The 19,039-nt window shown below is 46.6% G+C and overlaps 1 protein-coding gene across 2 annotated transcripts in view; it reads right to left on the reverse strand.

Moving 5' to 3' along the window:
- LOC138580570 (uncharacterized) overlaps positions 1 to 19,039 on the reverse strand; it is a 257,926-nt gene that overhangs the window by 228,283 nt on the left and 10,604 nt on the right. For both annotated transcript variants that reach the window (XM_069651217.1, XM_069651218.1), the window contains exon 2: positions 3,598 to 3,746. In XM_069651217.1, the coding sequence (XP_069507318.1) occupies positions 3,598 to 3,746 (149 nt within the window). The remainder of the gene's footprint in view (positions 1 to 3,597; positions 3,747 to 19,039) is intronic.

Raw genomic sequence — 19,039 nt, forward strand, 5'->3', positions numbered from 1 at the left:
TCAAATAAAGTAGAGTGATATGTTGGAACAAAGTTAAGTCCTTTTTGTAATAGGTTGTTCTCTTCTTTAGACAAATGGTATTCTGACAAATTAATCACTAAGTTTTCCTGGGGTTCAATCGTGTATGTGGACGCTGTTGATTTCTGTCTGCGTCCCCTCCTTGTCCTCTTCCGCGTTGGCCTCTGTCTAAAAAAGTACCCCTGAAATTAGTTCCTCTTCCTGTGGGGCGTTTATCGCCAGTACTTGTTCCTTCACCTGCGTCTTGTCGCTCTGCACCCGATGTCTCTGGTCCACTAGTATCTGGATCTGATGAACTTGACGAATTTCTTGGAACTGGTCTCTGATTGTATTTATTCATCCAAGTATACACCTCATCGTTTAAATAATCATACGTATCTCTACGATATTTTCGCAATTTCTTTGCTTCTAATTCTGTGCGATATTCTAGTAAATTAGTGTTGATCTCTTCCAAAATCTTTTCTAGATCGGTTGCACTCAATGCTGTGGTCAATTCCTCTTGTATCTCCAAAATTTCTGATGAAAGTTTATCAAGTTCTTTAGAAAGTTCTTGAACAGTCAATAATATCAAATCCAACGAGCATTTATTGAGAATTTGTTCCCATTTGTTGACAAACTCACGACTCTCCTTGCATAGGGTAGGTCTCATAGGGATCCTCAAACTTCTTGGAATTCTTTGAGCTCTATAATATTTTGTAAGAGTAACTGCGTGCAGTTTTCTGTTAATCTCTTTACGTATGAGACGTTCCAATGTTTTAATCCTAGTGTTAGGATCAATGCTTGTAGAACTTCCTCCAGTATCCCTTATAGAATCAAGAATTGCATTGGCCTCTTCGGGAGTGAAACCCAATGTTTCTGCTTTCTTATTAGTTAAACCACTTAACTCTTCATACGACATTCTTATGTAACACTTAAAACTTCAGTGTGCCTCTCACTCGTTGTGCAAACCAATTTGACAATTGTCCAAAGAAAGAATAGAGTGGGCACTACGTTGTAAGTTAATTCAGTAATTTAAACTTAGTAAAGTATTTGGTCCTGTCGCCAGATTCCTCCCCGTTGCAAAGGGAGGTATGATATAATGTTACGCTGTCGACTGGTTAAATTGCACCAGTCTGCTGGAAGGACCTTTGTGAATATCTCACTAATTTGCTTTAAGTAACTGTTCAAAATTTTCCAAGAATTCTTCAAAAATAATAATAAGTTCAATTAGTTGTAACCAAAAAGGACAGAGAGTTGACATTAACAGACTTCTAAATCAGAAGGAAACCTACTGGATTGAAAAACTCAACTCTATGCATCCGGATGGCCTCAATGAGGAATGTAACTTTGCATGTTTTCTTTAAAGTAAATTTAATGAAATGAAATTACGTTGAAATTAGGTACCAACACATGAATGTGAGTATGCTGTTAATTATTAAATGTCCAAAATATGTATACAAAGTTGAAGTATATAGCAACCAGGAGCATATCAGTAAATAATTGGTTCGTATCATTGGGTGTTCATATTAAGTAAGTTAAAGTGTTGATAGTCGCGTTACATGTACCTGAAACAACATATACAGAACTTCATGTGGAATTACAACAGCAATAATTCATATGAGAAAATAACTAATAATATAACAATTTATGTGTGGCAATTATACCATAATATGGAACATGTGAATTGTATCTGGTTTTACTTTGTTCAGGAATATAGAGTTAATACTCTAAGAAACCAATTATGTGTGAAACTAAAAAAGATCTAATACCCCAGAAGTTAAACACATCATAAGTTTGTATATGTACATTGGTACACACAAAGGAACAGTCGACATCCAATTGAAGTTTTTTTTTTTTTTTTTTTTTTTTACATTTCAAAATGGCCGCCGGCACGCGATGACGTCATCACGTTGATGACGTCATCACGTTGCGCGCCGGCGCCATTTTCTGCACTATAAAAGCAGCCCGAGCAACAAGCAACACGTTTTCACGCGAGTAAGGTGCCCGGCTGCTTCTACATCTGTTTACTACAGGTAAGACTCTTTTTGAGAACAAGTGAAACTCTGGTTGATAGAACCATTTGTGACTAGATATTTGCTGAAATTTAAAGTATACATTGGTTATCATTTAGATTATCAAGAACAGAAGCAAGCTGCACAAAGGGCATATAACAAAATATAAACAAGCATGTTTGAGTGAAGCAGAGTTGGATAATTCTCCAATAAGGAATTGAATACAAACAGGCCTAAGATTAGAAGCATCGTTTAATACAGGTACATTTTGGAGCAAACTTTAAGTACAATGTAAAATGTTGCATTAGATTAAATGAAAATGTATACTGTTATTAACATATTAGATAACATGATCTTTATTTTTTATTCTTTATCTTTTGATCACTAATAGTCCCTGAAGAAGGTCTAGCACAGACCGAAATGCATTGGACAATATAATGCTTGATAAAGGCCTCAGACAAATGCAGATTTCTAAATAAAAGATTTTTTGGTTACAACTAATTGAACTTATTATTATTTTTGAAGAATTCTTGGAAAATTTTGAACAGTTACTTAAAGCAAATTAGTGAGATATTCACAAAGGTCCTTCCAGCAGACTGGTGCAATTTAACCAGTCGACAGCGTAACATTATATCATACCTCCCTTTGCAACGGGGAGGAATCTGGCGACAGGACCAAATACTTTACTAAGTTTAAATTACTGAATTAACTTACAACGTAGTGCCCACTCTGTTCTTTCTTTGGACAAAGGTCGGATGCACCAGCACCATTCTGAATGTTGCCGGTGCATCCGACATCCTCTGCTCGCGGGTGCTGGTCCGCCCTCCAGGCCAGTCCTGGTGGGCGAGAAGACACCTGTAACAACGGTACCAGCAAGCTTACCGGTACTGTTGTTACCCCCGGATCGGCAAACTTATAATGAGGCCCAATGGGCCTCATATCGAGTTTGGTGGTATCTAGGCGGTAAATTTGCCCAGATACGAGCAAAGTGAATTACTGTTACTGCCACTTGGTGCAGCATGATTACCACCAGATTACAAGTGGCAGTGGCAATGTAAATCCCCATTTTATTCTGGTCAATTGGACTCTATGGGGCTTTTTTGGTGGAATTACTTTGGCAGTAATTCTGCTGATTTGGGCAATTTCTTGACAAAGAGTTGGAGGACCATACCTGTAATATGGCAGAGCAGGAAAAGTGGCTGTAATTCCATTACCGGCAAATTTGTTCCCACTCCACCATACTTGTAATGAGGCCCAATGGCTGTAGCTGGCATTGAGGTTAGAGGACCAGATACAAACAGATGAGATATCACTGCACCAACCAGCATCTTGAAAGACTACTTGGAAGAATTGACTAATGGGGTGGAATGTCTCTCGAAATTGGCAGGGGGATATTGAGTCCTCATCGTTATGTGGGCATAGTCCGCATTTGAGGTAATACACAAAGAATAAGGAGGGGGCAGTCTCGCTACACAGATATTAGGTGCAGAGTCAGGAATGGGACAACAGAAAACAAATAGAGCATTTTGTATAACCCTTGCTCAGTGTCAGACTATTCTTTCCCCACCTTTAAAAATGCAACACATACCTTGTACCACGTGATGCGCAGGTAGTTGGCTCCATGTGTGATGGGGCAGTTTAGAATCACTTGTCTTCCACATTCGGCACTTAGTTTACTGGGTGACTGCACCGTGGACTGTTTTAGCGGCATTACAAGGACACAGCAGGAGCAGAGCGCTGTAGAGGGCAAAAGGAGAAACCTGCCATTATCCCTGAACTGATGGAGAGTTTAAGAGAGCGAGAGCAGAGATACAGGAGACACAAGTACTGCAAGCAGTCAGAGTAGTTGGTATAAGAGAGGGATATGATTGACTTATGTAGGGGGTTTAACAATACAGTAGGATTTGAGAGAGGTGTGGAGGGTGCAAATGAAGAGGGGGGCACACCCTGTGGTCGTCAGCTTCCATCTTGGGCTGGTAGAAAAGAAAAGCATAACGGCACTCCCTGCAGCCATTCAGCGGTGCCAGACAATGGGGGTCATTACGAGTACGGCGGTGGGGGGTTAACGGCTCTGGTAAGGATGCCGGTGCCGTTAACCCCCTACCACCGCATTCCGAGGTCCCTTAGCGGGTCCCACCAGGTCCGGCTGGTTTTACCAACTGCCCTTAGTGGGACCCGTTAAGGGACCATGGAGCTAATAACGGGCCTGCTATTTGCGGGCCCGTTATTAGCTCCTTCCCCATTCCCATTGAGCCCTATGAGGGAAAGGGGGGAGTGGAGGGAGGAGTTAGGCCCCAGGGGCTAGGCAGGTGCTAAGGAAGCCAAGGAGGCAAGTGCCAGGAGAGTAAGGGATAGGAACAGACTAGTGTGAGAGGGGTGGACTAGACTCAGTAGGCTAGTCATGAAAGGGTGCCTGAGGGCAAGTGCTAGTTAGAGGCTTGGAGGGGCACTGGTCAAGGAGGGCCCGGCCCCAGTAAGACACATAAGGGAACAGGAACTAGTCACAAATGCAGGGGGCCTTAGCATGGGAGGAAGAGAGGGAACGAGGAGGAGAAAAGGAAGGTCTTGAGGAGCTTCTGGAACTCAAGGAGATCTGCCTCAAGTCTGAGAGAGACTGGGAGGCCATTCCAGAGGGAAGACCCTCCCGAAGAAAGATATCTACCCCACCACTCCCTGCTTGGAGAAGCGTCTGATCTGTAGAGAATTGGAACTAGAGGACCAAAAGGACTCTAGCAGGGAGGTATTAAGGCAGAGAAAGTTTGATGAAGCTGGGTCATAGGTCCCAGAAAGCCTTCTGGATGATGCAGAGGGTCTTGAATTTTATACTTGCAGCCACCGAGAGCCAGTGGAGAGATTTTAGGGCTGAAGTGATGTGGTCCCTGGGCTTGATGCCAAGGATAAGTCTTGCAGTCTTATTTTGGATTAGTTGGAAAGGGTTGAGGGTGGAAAGAAGAAGGTTAAGGAAGAGGCTGTTGCAGTAGTCCAGCCCTGAGAGAACTTGAGCTCTGGAGACATTGAGTGTCTGAGGGAAGGTGAGGAAAGGGAGAGCGCCTCTAAGAAGGTAGAGCTGAAAGTGGGCCTTCTTGGCAAGGTCGGTGATATGAGGAGGGAAGGAGAGGGGGAGTTGAAGATGACACCCAGGTTTTTTGCCTCACACGAGGGTGGCCAGAAAGTAAGAGGAACAGAGGCGGCAGGAGTCCCAATGAAAAGGATCTCAGTCTTACTGGCATTAAAGCAGAGATCATTAGTAGCACAACATGCCTGAATAGTAGTCAAACAGTCAGGAACGAGAGAGGAAGGAGAAGAGTAAGAGGAGGGGAGCTTGAAGGAGAGCTGTTTGTCATCCGCATAACACAGGAAATGAGGAGAGAAGGTGGAGATCAAGTGGGCGAGAGGGCCAAGGTAGATGTTGAAAAGCCACAGCGAGAGGATACAATCCTGAGGAACATCACAGTTGAGAGTAAAGTGGAGGAGAGAAAGGGGCTCAGTTGGACCTGGTAGGGTTGATCAGAGAGGAAAGAGGTCAACCAATCCAGTGCCCCGTCCGTGATGCGATGGGTATCAGAGAGCCGATTTATGAGAATGGCATGATTTATGGTGTCAAAGGCAGAGGACAGGTCAAGGAGGATGAGAGCAGAGGGAGAGTTGGAATTGAGGCTAAAGAGCAGGTTTTAGCATAGTCTCATTGAAATCCTTAGATGCTGATTTATCAACTTTAAGCTGTTATTCAGCTATCTGTGATCGCCCTTTCAAGTTGGTAACCAGTGCAATGTCAGTGCTTGTTATTTAAAACAGCCCAATTTTGAGTCTCAAAATCATCACTTGTGTTTTAAAAAGGGGTACGTGTTGTTATGTTGTCAGAGCTATACATGTGTTAGAACTCACCTTAAATTTATATGTTGAATTGGTGTAAACATGTTACTGGACATTCAAGAGATAGGCCTTGGGCATAGCCTATTATACACCTTAGCACACAGCGGTTCACTGTAAGATATATAATTAGCACACTACTATAATGTTTAGGCGCTGGTTTAGCCTGGCCTGCCCTTTGCATAATTGGACCCTACATCTTTATGTTTTGCGGCTACTCCACATGGCTAGATTGATATGGAGCCCTTGGAGTTTAGGAATGAAATCCCCTGGTCCACAGACATTTTTGTAGTGCCTCCCACTATGAACACCTTCTCTCTGAGGCCCTCTGCTCCCTTCTTCTCAGAAAAGCAAGTCCTGTCAGAACCAACTATCAATAAATGCTTTGTTACAATATGCCACTTCACCTATCAGTCAGCCTACACCCTCCCAGATCACCTGATGTCACAAGGTACAGCTCTGTCCTCTTCATGGAAGAATGCCACACCACAATTGGCTCAACTGTCCAATGAAACTGGCCACTGGGGGTGATGTCACTGTACTCCAGGAGGAATGAATAGATGAGTCCTTTTTAGCCCATTTTGCATGCCATGCTGTAGCCAGGCTCACTGTAAAACACACTAACACGCAATAATACTACTAGCCTATTTCTTTCTCAGCCCAGCTCCTTCCTCCAAATCGTACTCAAACAAAACACACACCTCCAAACTGTCCTTTTTGAACAAGGGGTTAAACCGTTCTGCACCTATCAGTGCAGTATCCCCCCTCTGATATGCGCACCATCACAAATCCCTCGTTAACATTCTGACCCCTGTAGGTACAAATAAGGTAGCGGCCTTCCCGAGTCGATACCAGGTTACAGAAGGTCCCATTTACTGATGAACATGTGGTGGGGAACCAACCAGACAGACTGTCTGTAGCCCCGGTTTCCTGACCCTAAACCAAGCCAGGGAGCAACAATCCTGGCCTAGGTCAGGGACAGTTCCCATTTAAACCACCACCCCCCTACCCAGTCCGCTGGGTAGGGAGGGGCATGGCACCTGCTAAATAAAATTGCTAAAAACAGGAGATGGGCCACACCCTGAGGTCCTTGATCACTAATAGACACAGACACCAGAGTGCATTTAATAGTGACCCCAATGGAGACCCCTTTTATTTAATACCACACATATCTTTTACCTTTCCCCTGGCATTCCCCTGGCGTAAGCTCCAACTGACTGGGGACCTGCTTTGTCAGCTCGCCATTCCTTGGAGGGACCTCAGGGGCCCTTACGGTGAGTCTGGCGCAGCATACCCCCTACCTAAACTCAGGTACTACCCACAGGAAGTGTAAGGCCAAAGGATGACCACTGTGGGTGGTCCCATCTCGCTAGGCGGTCTCAGGCAAGTTGCTCCACTATCCCACTACCTCATGCCAGAGTGCCTTCTCTCTACCCCTTATCTTAATTAATGGCCATCCTTACATAACGTCCTACCCCAACTTCACTTTTCAATCTACTTAACATACCCCTATTAGTTACCCCCACTCTATTCTTCCCCTTACAATTACCCCACATAACAATAATTAAATAAATATATACATATAAGTGCACATACATATATATATACATTGGGCCTCATTACGAGTTTGGCGGGAGCCATGGAGCTATTAGCTCCATGGCTGCCACCAAACCGGGCTCCTTTACCGGGTTCCCTGAATGGGGAATTACTGGGCCATTCCGAGTTCGGAGGGCCCGGTAATTCCTCCCTCAGGGAACCCAGGCCTGGACCTTCCCCATTCCCATTTGAGCCCCCATAGGGCTCAATGGGAATGGGAGAGGGAGCTAACAACAGGCCCATAATGACTGGCCCATTGTTAGCTCCCTGGTCCCCTCGCGGGACACGGTAACGACGCCTGGTTTTACCAGGCGTCCTTACCGGGTCCCGCGAGGGGACCTCGTAATCGCGCGAAATGGTGTTAACGGGTCCGCATCCATTAGCGGAACCCGTTAACCCCTTCCGCACGGGTCGTAATGAGGCCCATTGACTTAAAACTATATACAACCAGGGGTGTTGCTAGGTCTGAAAAAGATCAGGGGCTATGCTAATATCAGGGCTGTTGGGACCTGGGGCTAGCTAGTCTTTTGGTTGTAGCCCCTGAGCTTCTATCAGGGGCTACAAACAAAAGACCCGGGGCTATAGCCCCCTGAGCCCCCCCAGCAGTGCCTCTGTATACAACATAAAACAGCATGTTATAATGAGGTGACTGCTCTGTCGGTCACCCCTTTACAGTAACTTCAGGTCTGTCCTTGTGGAGCTGGCTCTGTGCGAATGGGTGCCAGGCTGCTACTAGATGGTGGGCTGGTTGAGTGCTTGTTGTAGGCTGGGGGCCCTGTCCTCTGGTGACACTTGATGGGCCTGGCCCCTCTTTTTTCTTCAGGGTGGCCCCGCCCACCACGTGGGACAACCCATACCACACAGCCTGCTTTTTTTAAGAAGTCCTGGGTTGCCCCTGCGTGAGTGGGGGACTGCCCATGCTCACTGCCACACGCACAGCCTTTTTCAGTCTTCTGGGTATGCCCGTTGGCTGCAGGCCCACCCGACATCACTGCCACGCCCGCTGCATTGTTTGTTTACCCTGAGTTGGCCCCATCAGCTGGGGGCCCCCCTACATCACCGCTGTGCCCTCAGTGCCATTTTGTCTTCAGCGGTGGCCCCATTGTCATGGGGACAATGTCACGTTTACCACTGCGTTGCCCACAACCATCTTGGGCTTGGTGGTGTCCCCATGACAATGGGGACGCCGCCGATCTCACCTTCGTGACTTTGCCCAAGCTTCAGGCCTGCCCCCTATGCAATGCATCGTGAGACGCAGGGGGTGGGCCGCTTACCTTCACCCAGGCTGCTCTGCTCAGCAGCCCAGGACTTTCATCAACCGGGACACTCAGTGGAGCATCTCGGGACTTCCTCCACCTCCTCCTCTTCACCCGGCCAACCTGGGGCTTTGTTCACCGATCCACGCTCCTGCGGGGAGTGGACTTCACCTTCTCCTTCCAGACTGTGCCTGGCATACACAGCCTGGGAGCACGTCAAAAATGGCCCACCTTGCTGGCCATGAGGCAGGCCTTTGGGGGAACGGCCAGGCAACTTGGTCTGGGCCGCCCTCCCCACATGCTGCCCAGGCCGGGCTGTTCTTAGTCAGCCCAGGCAGCACCTGACACTCTGCCTGGGCTGTGGATTCTACTGGTCCCGTCCGGTCTTGCCTCCTGACATAAGCAGCTTGGCCCCCTTGGATTAGTCTCTGGGGGTGCTCCCCATGTGCTGCCTGGTGCCCAATGCTAGATTTTAGGCCCTGGGGGGACTCTCGAAGAAGCGACCTTCCCAGGTAAGTCTCTCGCTCCTTCTCTTCTTTTTCTTTTCTCCTTAACTGTCCTTTTCCAACTGTCTTTCTTCTCAAATCGCTTTGGATTCTTTTTGCTATCATGCTCAGCCAATTCCTGGGCAGGGGAGATCTATTCCTTTGCTCCTTTCTTAGTCTTTTCTTTTTTAAACATTCCATCTATCCACCTGGTGTGCTGGATGGATCCTTCCAAAAACACACACACACACAGAACATATATAAATAAAACACACATACACACACACTACACTTTAAATAAAAACCTTCTCTGGTGCCTGCGTCTTTCTTTCTAGGTGTTTCCTCCTCAGAGGACAAGCATGTAGGCACACTAGCTGGGCCCCCTGGGGCCACGGGCTACATGTCTCTCACAAACGCACTCCAGCTCTGCTGACATGGCTCACTGGCACAAACATGAATGCAGTGTTGCTTCCTTGCAGGACAATGTTTGAGACACAAATGGGTCCCTGACAGAGGAACAAGGGCACAGCTGCATAGCGGAGGATCCTGTCTTGCAAACAGTGAAGTGTTTCACTAGTGAGGGCGGGCCCTCTAGAAAAAAAAGTTGAGACAATGCTTCAAGCGTGCAGGAAGGTAGCTCACAAACTCACTGTCACATCCCACTTGATTTTGTACCTCCTACACAGCATTGCTTAAGAGCGCCCACAAGGCTCATTTGGGTGTGATGGTTTCAAAACATGCTACTGTTGGCTGGCCACGAACTACGAGAATGAACTTCACCTTGGGAGATGTGTGGTAGGTATAAGGCGACAAACACCTCACCCCTTCGAACCCCATGATGAGCTATGCCTGGCCCATGAAGGTGTGGGAGATATGTGCGGATTTCCTCAAGCCATTAGAGCACCAAGTTGTGAAACGAAAGTATGGACTGGTTGTCACCCACTACTCCTCCAAGTGGCTTCAACTGGTGTTTCTATACAAAATCGCCACTGCGACAGAGGCGTTGCTAGGTGAGCGGGGGCGGCTGAGGGGGCTATAGCCCAAGGTCTTTTGGTTGTAGCCCTGGATAGAAGCTTAGGGGCTACAACCAAAAGGCTAGCTTGACCTGAGTTCTGATAGCCCCGACATTAGCGCAGCCCTGGATCTTTTCCAGGCCTAGCAACACCCACAGGGAGGGCATCCGGGTTGTCATGGTATCTTTCAGCAGTGCTTAGTTGTTTGCCTCCAAAGCCATATATGTGTTTCTGCACAAAAACGATATTGTGCACAAGGGAATGTTGTTGCATGGAACAAAACAACCATTTCGTTAAGAATAGCCAATCAGAATAAAGCAAACGGTGTTGACATGGTTCAATAGTTGATTGCTGACCTACCAGACCTACCAGGAACTCGAACACGGAGTTATTATCACCTTGAAAATGACGAGAGGTTGTCCAGGCACTAATTGACAAAACCCAAGCACGCTCACCAGCAAATCCCGAAAAAAAGTCACGGTGCACTCCAACATTCAAGACAAAGTGAGCAGGACTCAAGTGTAGAGGACGGTAGAATACAACCGCAGGCTATTCACATCCGTCTCAAGTGGGAGATTGCGTGAAAGTCAAGTGGGTGAAAGGACTAAAAGCCCAAACATTCAAACACAGCATGTACACACAAGCGCTTGAGCTGTCACCTGCAACAGTCATCCTTGAGGATGGGAAATGGTGGAACGCGTGTTGTGTTGCCCTATATATGGGAAAAGATGATGATGCAAATGGCACTGTGGACCAGCAACACTACCATAATGGTGCCTTAACTTCACAGTTAGTGTCTGTTCCCACGGAAGAAGAAGCACAACAAGAAGCACATCTTGAACTAAGACTAACGAGCCACACAATCAGGCACAATACATAGACAGACACTCTAAAAGGAAGGCGACAAGACTCCAGGTAATCAGGCAGAAACTCCACCACTAAGTGTGCTGTAAGAAATATCCAAACAAAAACAAGACAATGCCAACAAAACAGAGGCCACCAGAGCAGAAGGAAGCAGGAACTCACCAAGGATTATTTACGAGTTTCACCTTTATTGTCACTCTGGTCTGCCTCTAAGGGGAGATAGTGCAGTATCCCATCTCCCTGCATACCCTCTGTCACCCGTTATCTCCCAGGCTCTGTCCACCTCTGCATCTTTCCCAGTCTCAAACCCTGAGTGTGGTGAAGCCTGTGCATGCGGGCACAGAAATCTATGAAGGGAGATTGTTCGACTAAGTCAGCGGCTTAAGCTCAGAGTTCCCAGCAGGACTCTAGGGTGTTGGTGATCACTGAAGTGTTGCAGTGTTACTCTGCATGCATTGCTCCATATTTTGCTTGCACATTAGAAGGGCTTAGAAGGAGAGGTGTGTGATGAGGCCTAGTGTCCTGTCCACGCTGTCTTCCTTTGCCTCTTCTTCCTTCTCCCCTGTTCACCCCGACAATGTTTCTAGACAAGTACGATCTATGAAAGTCTCGTCGAAGTAGGTTCTCCTCTGCTCATCCAGAACCATCAAGGACCACATCGACACGCTTGCTCCAGCCTTGGCCGATTTCTGGAATCACTCTTTTGCCACTGGAACCTTCCCTTCCCCCTTAAGCACTCCCTTGTGCACCCCCTTCTGTAGAAGACCTCTGCCGATCCTTCCTCTCCAACAACCTATTGCCCAATCTTCATCACTCCTTTCCTGGGAAAACTCCTGGAAAAGCTGGCCATCTCCCGGCTTAATCTGCATACTGAATCTGCTGGTTGTCTACATTACCACCAGTTTGGCTTGGGAGCATCCAGTAGCACGGAAACTGCTCTCCTGAATACCTGTGAAGACTTGCTCTCTAATCTTGACTCTAACCTTCCTTCTGTCCTCATTCTCCTCGATCTATCCCCTGCTTTCGACACGGTCAACCATGCCATCCTGCTCAATTGCCTCAGAGAAAACCTGTGCATCTCTGGTCAGGACCTGGCCTGAGTGAGCTCCTTTCTCAGTGACCAACCCTCCCAGGTCCAACTTGGGTCTTTCCTCTCTTCTATCTCTCTTTCTACTTGTGGTGTTTCACAGGTGTCTAACCTTTCTCCCTGGCTTTTCAACCACTACCTAGCACCTCTTGCCCACCACATCGCTACATTCTGCTCTAACATTCAGTGTTATGTGGATGATACCCAGCTGTCTTCCAGGATCCCCTCAGCCACCTCTGCTACTTCTCTCATACCAGACTGTCTGGCCGCAATTCAGGAATGGTGTGTCGCCAATGATCTCTGTCTTAAATCCAGTAAGACTACGATCCTCCATATCGGGACACCTGCTCCCTCCTTTTCTCTCTCTCTCTCTGGCCACCCACCCTAGGCCCTCTTCCTCCTCCTTCATATGAGGCTAAGAATCTTGGTGTCATCTTCGACTCCACTCTCTCCTTCTCTCCTCAGAAGTCACACTATCAGCTGCACCTCCTCAGAGGTATTCTGCCTTTTCTCATTTTCCCCCAGAAGCTCATTGTCTCCAGAGCCCTGCTCTTCTCTAGACTGCACTATTGCAACAGCCGCTTTCTAAATCTGCCTGTCTCTACTCTTCGACCTTTTCAACATATCCCGAACAGGATGGCAAGACTTGTCCTTAGCCTCAAGCCCAGGGATCATATCGCTCCAGCTCTGAAATCTCTCCACTGGCTTCGTGTGGCTGCAAGGATCAGCTTCAAGACCCTCTACACTGTCCACAAGGCTTTCTGGGGCCTGGGAGCGCACTACCTCCAACATTCTCTTTCTAAACATCTTCCTTCTCAAGCTCTCCGTTCATCCACTTCCAACTCTCTGAGGGTCAGACGCTTCTCTAAGCAGAGAGTGGTGGGTAGAGCTCTTACCTCTGCTGAGGCCTCCCTCTGGAACTGCCACTTTCAAACTTGAGCAGAACCACCTCCGGTTCCGGAAGCAACTCAAGACCTTACTTTTCACTTCCGCTTTCTCTCTTCCTCTCTTCCTCTCCCTTGCTGATGTCCCAGACCCACTGAAACTCGGGCCCAGGCTTCTGCATGCCCAGTTGCCTGTGCACTGCCTCTCGGCTCCCCCAGCACTTAAGGGTCTGAATCTGCAACCCTACAGTCCCTTGTCTCTCTACATGTATGAGACACACTCTGGCAGCACCTATTGAGTTGCCTGCACTTTTCCCTCCCCCTTGCACTCCTCCCCCTTGCTCCTCCCTGCACTTGCGTGATCTGAATGACACAAGGCATAGTAAGATCGTTGTTTTGTCCTCCTTCTGTCCCCCCTGCTTGTCTTGTCGCACCTAGAAACACTTGTGTACATGTCCATTATAAATGACTTATCATATCATATCATAGTGTGGGCACTGGCACAAATGGGTGGTGCGAAGGTGTAGGTGAAGTGAACACTGACACAGAGTGGATGAATGGAATATAGAGTGTATCAAGGGGGCACAGAGTGCTTGAAGGAGGCATAGAGTTGGTAAAGAGAGCACCTAGTGGGTGAAAGGAATACAGCTTGAATGTGATGAGTACAGAGTGGGTAATGCAACAGAAAGTGCTACCCAGTCAATTCATCATAAACATTACAGAGTGGTACATTTCACCATGGATTATAATACCGGAAAACACAGAAAACAGGAAATAAATACATAAAGGGTAGTGGGGTAAGGGGTTAAACTGGGTCGGGATGGGGTTGGGTTGGAGTTATAAGGGTGGAAACTTGTGGGGTTTGGGGGCGGACCCCCCCATTAGAAAACAAAAATCACGGTTTTCCTGTGTTTTGACCACGATGAAATGTACCACTATATATTGTCCGTTTGTAAAATCACATATAACTCACAATCTGGGTGAGAGGTAGGCACAGAATGTTTTGTTAAGTTATGTTAAATGATTTGTATACCACGCATAATTGGTGCTCTATCAGATCTGTAAAGCAAGAGGGTTGGGTGTGGGGGGGGGGAGTTAGAAGGACAGAGCAAGGAAAAAGTGCAAGAGCGCTGTGATGTGCTGTTGGCAGTTTCAGTTCGGTTTATACTGTTTGCTGAGCATAGTTGTGAATTTTCAGTCGGTAGACGTTATGTGCTGTTGTGCAAGGGTATGTGTGGTTTGTTTCATTGCTGCAGTGTAGTGAAGTGCATGCGGTTTAATGTGCTGTTGAAGTATGGTTGTTTTTGTTTAGAGTTTGAGTGGTGTATGCTGAGGGATGAGTTTTTAGTGGGGTTGGTTAGTGGCGATACTTTGTCGTACCCACTCAGTTTTGGCCGCCTGTGGCACATATCCCTGCCAATGACATACAGTCTGGTGTGCTACGGTTCCCAGACCTCTTTTCTGTGCAGAGGTGTAGGTTGTAAACACGTCTATTTAGTGGTGATGCCTCCTCCTGCTGCGTGTTAAGCCTAATGGATGTCTACATCGCTTTACTCCTTGCACATCCCGGAGTGCAGCAACTATTGCCTCCCTGGGCCCTTGAGGGTGGAGGGCTTCTTCCCTGTGCACTTGAGATCCCATAGCCCCATGGTCTATCTGTGTGGTCGCCACTCTTTCACCTTTAATTCTAGTGCCCTCTGTCTGTGGTTGAAATTAGGTTGTTCCCATCCCTCTCCTTTGTTTCTGGTAGGGCCATCTATGGGAACGGCTGCACCTGGGTCTCCGTCCCATTCCAAGGCCTTTCTACTTCCCTGCACTTCATCGTGATCTGACCTAGTCCCTTGTATTTTAATTCACATGTTCATTCCATGGGGCGTGGGTGTTGCTCATTCGTTTTGGTCCCGTTCATAGTTGAAGAGCCAGGTTTTTAGAGGTTTTCTGAATTTTTCTTTTGCGGTTCATATTTCTTTGGGGAGGGAGTTCCAAAGTTTAACGGCTAGGCAAAGAAGGCTGATCCACCAACTTTTTTCATTGTGTATGGTTTAGGATCCAGGCGGATGTCGTCGCTGGATCTGAATGTTCTGGTAGACTGCTAAATGTTCTTATTATATCAATTCGACTCCCTGGTCGTGGATTGGTCTGTGTGTTATGGACATTGTATTATATGTAATTTGTTTTTGACTAGCAGCCAATATAGCATCTTTAGTGCTAGAGTGATGTGGTCCCTTTGTGAGAATTTGAGGAGAAGTTTGGCCGCTGCATTCTGTATATATTGCAGTTTCTTCAGTAAAAAATCTGACATTCCGAGATATAGGCTGCTGGCGTAATCTATCCTGGACATGATGAGGGAGATGATGGCCAGTGTTTTGTGTGTGAAGGAGAGGAATGGTAGAATCTTTCTGATCGTGTGTAGGTTGAAGAAGCATTTCTTCATTATCGTGTTTACTTGTGGTTTTAAGGTTAACTTGTAGTCCAAGGTTTTGACAATTTTGGAAGGTGGACACTGTTCCTAGTTCTGTGGGCCATGGGATGTACAGGTTACTTCCTTGGCTTTTAGATATAATCATGATTTCTGTCTTGGCGGGGTTGACTTTGAGGCTGTTAGTGTTCATCCATTTGTAGAGTTCTTTGAGACAATCTATTAGCGTCGTGTTTTCCTCCTGTAGATCTTCGATTTTGTAGATGATTTGGGTGTCATCTGCGTAGTTGTAGCAGGTAAAGCCATGTGTTACGCTCACCTGGTCTCTGCTGGGACGTTGGGGCACAGTTGCAGCACTCCCTGGAAGTGGATGACCCCTGTCAGGCTTCTTCCCCTGCACCTATGCTGTGGGCTGCGACAATTGGTGACACTGCTCCTGTGTGGATATGGTAGATCGTGAGAATGCTGCTATGTGACTTGTCTCTCTCGAACCCTTCTTCCCAAAGTGTGGTGAGCATGCGCCGACCCATATAGGATCACCTGTTGATTAATGATGGATGAGCTCTCCGTCCTGCTTCTCACTGCAGGGGTGCTTCTTGATGGACTGAGTTCCTTCACTGGCCCATTGTATGTGGCAGCCCAGACCAGCTGTGGCTTAGCCACTCCTGATGGCAAGTGTCTTATGGCTTTAAAATATTGTGATGTTAGTTCCTGATTATTGTCTTTGTCGATGTCTCTCTTCTGCTTTCTTCCAACAGGTGAAATTGCGGCCCTGTGGTAGTTGCGGTGCATGAAGTGAGGCGAAAATGGAAAAGAAAAGAGCCCACAATGCTCTAACAGCAGGTGAGTGTTGGTTTAAGGTTGAGCGTGAAGATTTGTCAAAAGTGCGACCTTAAACGTAATGTCTTTGTAATTTCTAACCTTGTCTTTATCTTTTCCTCTTGCAGGTGCCGTCTTCAGATGAGCTGCTCTCCGTGCCATGATGTCGGGGCTGAACTGCTGCTTTCTGGAGGTCTGGAGATGGATGAGGAATGCCAGAGTCAGCAGTGATGCGTGCCGACGAGAACAGGACCCAAGATAAGTTCTGAGGCTGGTAGCTGGAATCAAAGATAAGATGCGCTCAGGCGGTGGTGAGCGTTACGCTGCCATCTGTGCAGAATAACGTGAAGCGCTTGCATAAAGGCTGGGCGGACTTATATAGTCTAGCTCTGGCCGCGCCCATTAGTCTTGGCTTACCGCCCCCACCCTGCCACTCCTAATCGATGCTGCACGTGCAATCCAGTTTTTTCCAGCAGCCACACCCGAATAAATGCATGTGGAAGTTCCTGCAGTTGAAATAAAGTACTTTTGCACCAAATAAACTGTCAGCTTACATTTGTTCATGAGCCTGGCGCCAAAGGCGACAGGACTAAGTCCAGCTGGGCTCTCTATGCTTTATTGTCCAAAAGGGACTATTAAAAGCTGTGTTACCCTTTACCCTCGTCCCCTGATGATGAGGGGTCTGTGTTTTCGGGCCAGTGGCCATGACACCATGTCTTTTGATGAGGTTTATTAGTGGAGTCGTGTAGTGTTGAAGCGGAGTGGGGATAAGGAGGATTCTTGTGATACTCCACAAGTGGTGTCCCACGGCCTGGATTTTAATGGTTTTAACTTTCAGACAAGAAATATTTAATCCAGAGCAGTGCTGTGTCAGTGATCCCTCTTTCTTCTAGCCTCTTGATGAGGATGTTGTGGCCAACTGTGTTGAATGCTGAAGAGAGGTTGAGTAGTAGTGCTGAGTTTGTGTTGGAGTCTGCGTTGGTCTTTAGGTTGTCCCACATAGAGATAATTACTGTCTCTGTCCCTCTTATGGGTCTGAAGCCGACTTGTGCCTGGTCTAATAGTTGGTGGTTTTCTACGTGTTCCAGTGTTTGTTCATAGACATTGGTCTCTAATAGTTTTACCGATTAGGGAATGTTTGATATTGGTCTGTAGTTAGTGAGGTCTTCCACATCGCCTGTTGTATCCTTGAGGAGTGGGTTGATGTATGCAGATTTGAAAGCCCATGGCACTCTCCCTGTTAAGAGTGATTGGTTGATGGGGTTTATGTTGCATTCAAATGGTGTGCCATGTGTAAGGATTGATTTATAGATGTCAAGGGGGCAGGGGTCCATTGGGGAGCCTGCCTTGGTGCTTTGTTTCACCAGCTTGAGGAATTTCTCTCTTGATATTTGGCCAAAGCTTTGCAGCTTGTTCTGTGGTTCCATAGTGGGTGGGGGATGGTGCACATCCTGGTTGATTTGTCTCCTTTGTATGATCTGATCTATGTCAGTGATTTTATTTTTAAAGTGGTCTGCGAGATCATCGCATAGTTTTTGTGAAGGTACTGGTGTGTTATTGCCTCCAGGTGGATTTCTCATCTCATTTATGATATTGAATAGTTCCTTCTGGGTGTTGTTGGCTTTTGTTATTCAGTTGTCGTAGTATTTATTTTTGGCTTTGAGAGTTTCCTTTTTGTATACTGAGATTTGTTTTTGATAGTCTATTCTTTTGCCTTGGTCATAGTTTTTCCTCCATTCTAGTTCAAGTTTCTGGTTTGTTTTTTTCATTGTATTGAGGTGGGGTGTAAACCATCTTGCCACTGCTTTCTTTTGTGATGGGATGAAGGGGGGTTCTGGGGAGATGCTGTCTATTTTTTCGGCAATCCATTTCTGTATTAAGTCTGCTTTTTTGTCTAGGTCAGTTCCTTCCAGGGTTGTGGTCAATGGTTTTGAGGATTCCTGTTAATTTAAGTTACTGCTTTTGATGGTATTCCAGTTTCTTTTCCAGATCGGCGGGAGCTTTTGGGACTGTTTGGTCACTTTAGATGGTAGTTGGATCATGAACGGTATGATGAGGTAGTCGCTCCATAGCATTTTTATTGGTGGCGCAGCTGAGGTCAGTTTTTTGTTGGCGAAAATTGCATCGAGAGTGTGTCCTGCTGTGTGTGTCACTCCTTTAACCATCTGGCATAGTTTCAGTGTCTCGAGCTGCTTGATTAGTGATTTATGTGAGTTTGCGTTCTCTTCTTCAAACCCTATGTTGAAGTCCCCAAGGATTATCAGGTGATCGTGTTTGATGGCCAGGTTTGTGGTGGCTTCTATGAAGGTGTCTACGAAGGTTGCATCGTAGGTCGGTGGTCTATAGATGAGTATGAATGTGAGGTTTACTTATGAGTCAGCTGTCAGGTGAAGAACAAGGGATTTGCAGTTTCTGATGTTCAGTGGTCAGCTGTTTTTATTCTCAGGTGTTCTTTGTAGGCTTCTGCAAATCCTCCTCTCTCCATTTTCTGTTTACCTGTGTGCATTTGAAGTTGCCGGGTAGACAGCTGTGTAGTGTGACTTTGTAGTTGTCATCTAACAAGGTTTCTGTGATGAATAGGATGTCAATTCTACCATCATAGAGTAGATCGTAGATCTCTGTGGTGTATTTGGACATTGATCTTGCGTTGATTAGATTGCAGTGGTTTTTTTTGTTTGTTTTTTATAGTGCCTTGTTTTGTTATTGGTTTCATCTTAGAGTGGTCTTGTTGGTGAGT

The sequence above is a fragment of the Ambystoma mexicanum genome, chromosome 3p, assembly GCF_040938575.1.
Source record: "Ambystoma mexicanum isolate Mex_15411 chromosome 3p, UKY_AmexF1_1, whole genome shotgun sequence".
NCBI classification, from domain to species: domain Eukaryota; kingdom Metazoa; phylum Chordata; class Amphibia; order Caudata; family Ambystomatidae; genus Ambystoma; species Ambystoma mexicanum.